Consider the following 6000-nt stretch of genomic DNA (forward strand, 5'->3'; position numbering starts at 1 on the left):
GAAAGCAATCTTCAAGGATGGTGATGGATGATGTGCACGGCTTGTCCTCTTCTTCCTTGGCCTTGCTTGAACTTCGTGGTTGCCCTAGAGGATGGAGAAGAACACGGCTAAGCTAGAGAGAGTTTTCTGATTTTTTCTAAAGTTGTAAAACGCAAAAGTGGGGGACTCTTGACGTTGAGAGAAGAGAGGAATATATAGGGGACGGCCCCTATTTCTCCATGCCGTCCAAAACCCTAGAAAAGCTCACGGCAATTGCTTGCACTTCCACATAATTTCCTCCAATGACTTCTTGCCACATAAGCCCTATGAGGTGTCTCAACCAATCACATAATTTCCTAGAATATTTCCCTTGATTTTCTTGCCGAAATTCTTGAGATAATTTCTGATTTTCTGTCTTTAAATTCGGCCAAAACTCTTTAGGGAATGTAGGAATGTATCTAGTCTTCATTTGAGCTTTTCTTGGTCTCCACCTTTTTCTCTTTCCTTAAAACTCTCTAGGGAATATCTTTGCCGTCCAAAACCCTAGGAATTTCACGTTCTCCCTTGTTTATCTCTTCTTTTTTTCACGGCAAAGCATCTAGGGTTTATCTCCAAGTATTTTCTTTCCATAAAAATAGCCCTAGATAATCTCCCTAGAAAATCTCTTTTTAATTTCTGATTTTTGGACGCCTCTTCCTTGTTTCTCTCTTGCAAATTCACGGCAAAACATCTTTAGGGCTAGGGTTTGCGTCACAAACCCTAGTTCCATGGGCTTTGATGGGACTTGGTCCATTTTGCCGAAAACCCACTTCATTCTTGAGAGTTCTTGGGCCACGTTGCTTCATCTTCAAGTCTTCATATTTTCCAACGCAAAACACTTCATTTCTTTCATTTCTTTTCATAGTTGCGTTGGAAACTTCATTGGTAAGCTCTCCTCCAGTTCGCAGGGTTTCCTGGTTGCACTAGGAAAGCTTGTTTCTTCATTTCTGCTCAAATGTGTGGTCCAATGTTCTTCATTTTTGTTCCCCTTGACGTTCGCAAGCTCCTCTTTCCATTCGTGTGTTCATTTCCACTTTTTAGCTCGGAGGTCCTGAAAATAGAAACTAGTAAGAAAAATAGAAACTTTCCTAATTTGAAAAATAGAAACTTACCAAAAATGAAAAATAGAAAGTTACTAAAAATGAAAAATAGAAACTTGCCAGAAATGAGAAATGAAAACTACAAGAATAGAAACTTTCTAAAAATGGAAAATAGAAACTAAGAAAAATGGAAACTTTCTACAAATAGGAACTTTCCCAATCAAAGAATGGAAACTTTCCTAAACAGAGTTTTACTAAGGAAATGACGCAAGAAATGTAAGGAAATGCAGTTAAAACGTCGCATTAAAATGCTCCTATCACATGGTATCAGGAATCTTCCTAGAAACAATATAGTTCACAATATCAGCATACCATGGTTCACTTACCTGAAGTCCAAAGAGGTGCTCATCTGGAAACGTCTCCACCAGAGGGAGAGGGTCTTCTGCATGGACCAAACGACTCAAGTGGTCAGCTACCACGTTTTCACTACCCTTCTTGTCCTTGATTTCAACGTCAAACTCTTGTAAGAGTAGGACCCATCTGATAAGCCTTGGTTTCGCCTCCTTCTTGGTCATCAAGTACTTCAAAGCTGCATGGTCAGTATAAATAATCACCTTGGTACCAAGTAAGTAGGAACGAAACTTTTCAAGGGCAAAGACAACTGCAAGGAGCTCTTTCTCTGTGGTGGAGTAATTCATTTGTGCATCATTCAGAGTCCTTGAGGCGTAGTAGATGGCATAGGGTCGTTTGTCCTTCCTTTGCCCCAAAACAGCTCCAACTGCATAGTCAGAGGCATCACACATCAACTCAAAGGGCAAGGACCAATCTGGAGGTAGCATGATGGGGGCTGACGTCAACAACTCCTTAAGCTTGTCAAAAGCATCTTGACAATCCTTGTCAAAGTGAAACGGGACATCCTTCTGGAGTAGTTGGCATAGAGGTCTCGAAATCTTGGAGAAGTCCTTGATAAACCTCCTATAAAAACCTGCATGGCCAAGGAAAGAACGAATCTCTCTCACAGAAGTGGGAGAGGGTAAGTAACGCACAATATCCACCTTGGCCTTATCAACCTCTATTCCCCTAGCAGAGACAATATGTCCTAGAACTATTCCTTGTTTAACCATAAAATGGCATTTCTCCCAATTAAGTACAAGGTTAGTTTCCATGCAACGTTTTAGAATTATTTCCAGATTATTAAGACAATCATCAAAATTCTTTCCAAAAACTGAAAAGTCATCCATGAATACCTCTATGATTTTCTCAATATAATCTGAAAAAATACTTACCATACACCTCTGAAAGGTACCTGGGGCGTTGCAAAGTCCACAGGGCATACGTCGATAGGCAAACGTCCCAAAGGGGCAAGTGAAGGTTGTCTTCTCTTGGTCTTCATTGGCTATGGCAATCTGATTGTAGCCTGAGTAGCCATCCAAGAAGCAGTAGTAATCATGGCCAGCCAAACGCTCAAGCATCTGATCAATGAATGGAAGAGGAAAGTGATCTTTCCTTGTTGTTGCGTTGAGCTTCCTATAATCAATGCAAACTCTGTGGCCTGTGACTGTCCTTTGGGGCACCAGTTCGTTCTCAGCATTCTTCACCACAGTTACCCCAGATTTCTTAGGCACAACCTGAACTGGAGAGACCCACTTGGAGTCTGAAATAGGGTAGATCACCCCACAATCAAGGAGCTTGATGACCTCCTTCTTCACAACTTCCATCATAGGAGGGTTGAGACGACGTTGAGCCTCTCTAGTGGGTTTTGTCCCCTCCTCAAGAAGTATTCTATGGACGCAAGTAGTAGGGCTTATTCCCTTGATATCCGCCAATGTCCATCCTATGGCGGTCTTGTGTTGCTTCAACATCTCCACCAATCTCTCCTCTTGAGACAAAGTAAGAGAGGAGGACACAATCACTGGTAACGTCTCCTTGTCCCCTAAGTAGACATACTTCAAGTGGTTTGGTAGAGGTTTAAGTTCAAGTTCTGGTGCCTGAACCACTGAAGGTAAAGTCTTATTAGCAGATAACTGGATGGACAAGGGTCAAGTAGACTTACCTACATAGGGTGAAGCTTCAAGGAATGAGACGTTTTCAATGATCTTTCCTTCACAAGTGTCCTTCAATTCCTCCTTTGAGACAATGGCACCACCTTTTGTGTACCCTACTCCTTGTTCGAGTGTTGTGGCTAGGGTATCCTCATTCATGGCATCAAACATTTTCTGGGCAAGATCATCCAAAATGTCAAAAGAATAACAATCATTTATATCAAGAGGATACCTCATGGCTTCAAAAATGTTGAAGCCAATAACGTCACCATCGAACTCCATGGTGAGAGAGCCTGCATACACATCTATCTTCGTCCTAGCTGTCCTTAAGAAAGGACGTCCCAAAAGCAAAGGAGTGGAACTCACAGGGGAGTCCTCCATTTCCAACACATAAAAATCAGCTGGGAAGATAAGATGGTTAACCTGCACAAGCACATCCTCCAACAAACCTCTAGGGTAGGCATTGGATCTGTCAGCTAACTGAATGATAACATTATCAGATTCAAGTTCCCCTAGACCTAGGGTTTCATAAACAGAATAGGGCATAACATTGACAGATGCACCTAGATCTAGCATGGCATTCTTAAATCTGGAGTTACCAATAGTACATGGAATAGTAAAGCTTCCAGGATCCTTACACTTTGGAGGAATCTTTCTCTGAATCAAGGCAGAAACGTTCTCACTTACCTTTACCACCTCCTTTTCACGGTTTACTCTCCTAGTAGTGCAAAGCTCTTTAAGGAACTTGGCGTACTTAGGGACTTGTTTGATGGCCTCCAGGAGGGGTAAGTTTACTTGCACCTTCTTGAAAGTTTCCAAGATAGCTTGGTCACTTTCATCCTTCTTTGATTTGGCAAACCTGCGTGGAAAGGGCATGCAAGAAGAAGAAGGGTTAGCAATAACCGAATTTGATAAGTTAGAATTAGTACCTTGAATTTCCGGTTTGGCCTTTAGTGGTGAGGACGCCTTGATTTCTTCCTTGGACGTTGCAGGGTCCTTTTCAATACCCAACTTTGTGGGTTCATGGTCTTCCTCAATCTCTATGCTCACTTGGGCCTTCTTGGGTGGCTTAGGTTGATCCACAAATGGCCGTCCACTCCTTGTGGTCACAACTGATGCATTCTCCACATTACCCTTTCGGTTAGGTATTGTGACACTAGGGAGCTTCCCAGTCTCATGGATCTTGCTCATGAAGTCCACAACTTGGCCCATCTGCTTCTTAAGGTCTGCAATGTCCTTGGTATGGGTCTGTTGTCCTTGAATCAAAGCCTGAGTAGAGTTTGTCAAGGCTTGTGTATAGCTAGTCAAGGCCTCCAACGTTTTATCATAGTGAGAGTGGGAACTTCCTGAATTCTGTTGAGGAGGCATGTAGGGCCTTTGAAAAGAAGATCCTTGAAATGAAGGTCCTTGAGGACGTTGGAAGTTCCCACCAAGAGGATTCTGAACGTTTTCATTGTTGGTCCACTTGAAGTTGGGATGGTCCCTCCATCCTGGGTTATACGTATTTGAATAAGGGTCATGCCTAGGACGTGAAGGTCCTCCTTGATATCCCCCTTGATATCCTCCAATAGCATTTGCAGATTCCCATCCTCCATTTTCATTGAGTTGAGGGCACTGATCTGTAACATGCCCTTGCATAGAGCATATCCCACAAGCAATGGTGGCACTTGGTCCCTTGGAAGTGACGACTTGGTTCATTAGGAAGGTGAGCTTATTCAGTTGGTCCTCAATGGCAGTATTCTTTCCCACCTCATGCACCTTTCGAATGGAGTGTCCTATACCCTCATATTGTTGATTGTTTAGGGCACGATTCTCAATAAGTTCCCTTCCAGCTGCAGGTGACTTGTCCACAAAAGCTCCTCCAGCTGCAGCATCAAGCATTTGCCTCTCTAAGGGTAAGAGTCCCTCATAAAAACATGTAAGCAAGGTTTCATTCTTCATCTGATGTTGAGGGCATTGGGCAAGTAAGGAGTTGAACCTTTCATAGTAGGCACCATAGGACTCATCATGGGCTTGCTCAATTCCACTAAGTTTCTTCCTGAGTGTGATGACCTTTGAAGCTGGGAAGTATTTTTCCAAAAAGGCTTTCTTCATTGTTTCCCATGAAGTGATATGTCCAACAGGTATCTCATATAGCCAATCTTTGGCTCTGTCAGCTAAGGAGAATGGGAAATGCCTTCATTTTCAGAATGTTTTCATCTGCTCCTTGTGGTTGCATGTTAGAACACACAGCCTGGAATGTTCTAAGATGCTTATTGGCGTCCTCCATATTAAGCCCATGGAAGATAGGGAGTTGGTGTAATAGTCCACTCTTCAGTTCAAACTCTGCTTGTCTTCCTGCTGCAGGGGCAGGGTACCCAATGCCTGTAGGGGGTCCTCCCTCGACTGTTGCTGTGGATAGTTCCCTAATGGATGCCATTCTTTCTTCCCTTACTTCTTCAGGTGGTGGTGAAGGTGGTGGAGTAGAGTTGGATGAAACCACAGGTGAAGGTGAGCGTGAAGGAGGAGATGGAGTAGGAGTAGGTGGAGTAGATTCCTCAGAAGAATAGACCCTCTTCCCTTGCTCGTTAATTGTGTACTCTTTGAATGTCAAGGAAGATGGTCTTCTGTACTCAAGTGTAGGAGGATTTTTCAAACGAGCGAGCCTTTCTTCAATCTCTTTCTTGCTAGGAAGTTTAGAAGGCTCGGACATACATGGAGATTCTGAACAACATTAAGATGTACAAAAGTTAGTAACTTACAAAAGACAAGAAATACAAGTTAATCTTTATACAAAAACGTCACTATTCACAAGCAACAAAAGAAACTTACAAATTTTGTACAAGTAAGAGAAGTAAGAAAACAAACCAATTTACATGTGAAGGGTATGTACAAGTATTTTATTTTTAAATGGAAACGCT

General features: G+C 42.5%; 1 protein-coding gene across 1 annotated transcript in view; it reads left to right on the forward strand.

Annotated features, from left to right (window-relative positions):
- Window positions 1-5649, forward strand: part of LOC133744533 (uncharacterized) — a 67002-nt gene extending 61353 nt beyond the window's left edge. The window contains exon 6 of the mRNA XM_062172628.1: window positions 5543-5649. Coding sequence (XP_062028612.1) covers window positions 5543-5649 — 107 coding nt within the window. The remainder of the gene's footprint in view (window positions 1-5542) is intronic.
- Window positions 5650-6000: the final 351 nt, after the last annotated feature.

The sequence above is a fragment of the Rosa rugosa genome, chromosome 4, assembly GCF_958449725.1.
Source record: "Rosa rugosa chromosome 4, drRosRugo1.1, whole genome shotgun sequence".
Taxonomy (NCBI): Eukaryota; Viridiplantae; Streptophyta; class Magnoliopsida; order Rosales; family Rosaceae; genus Rosa; species Rosa rugosa.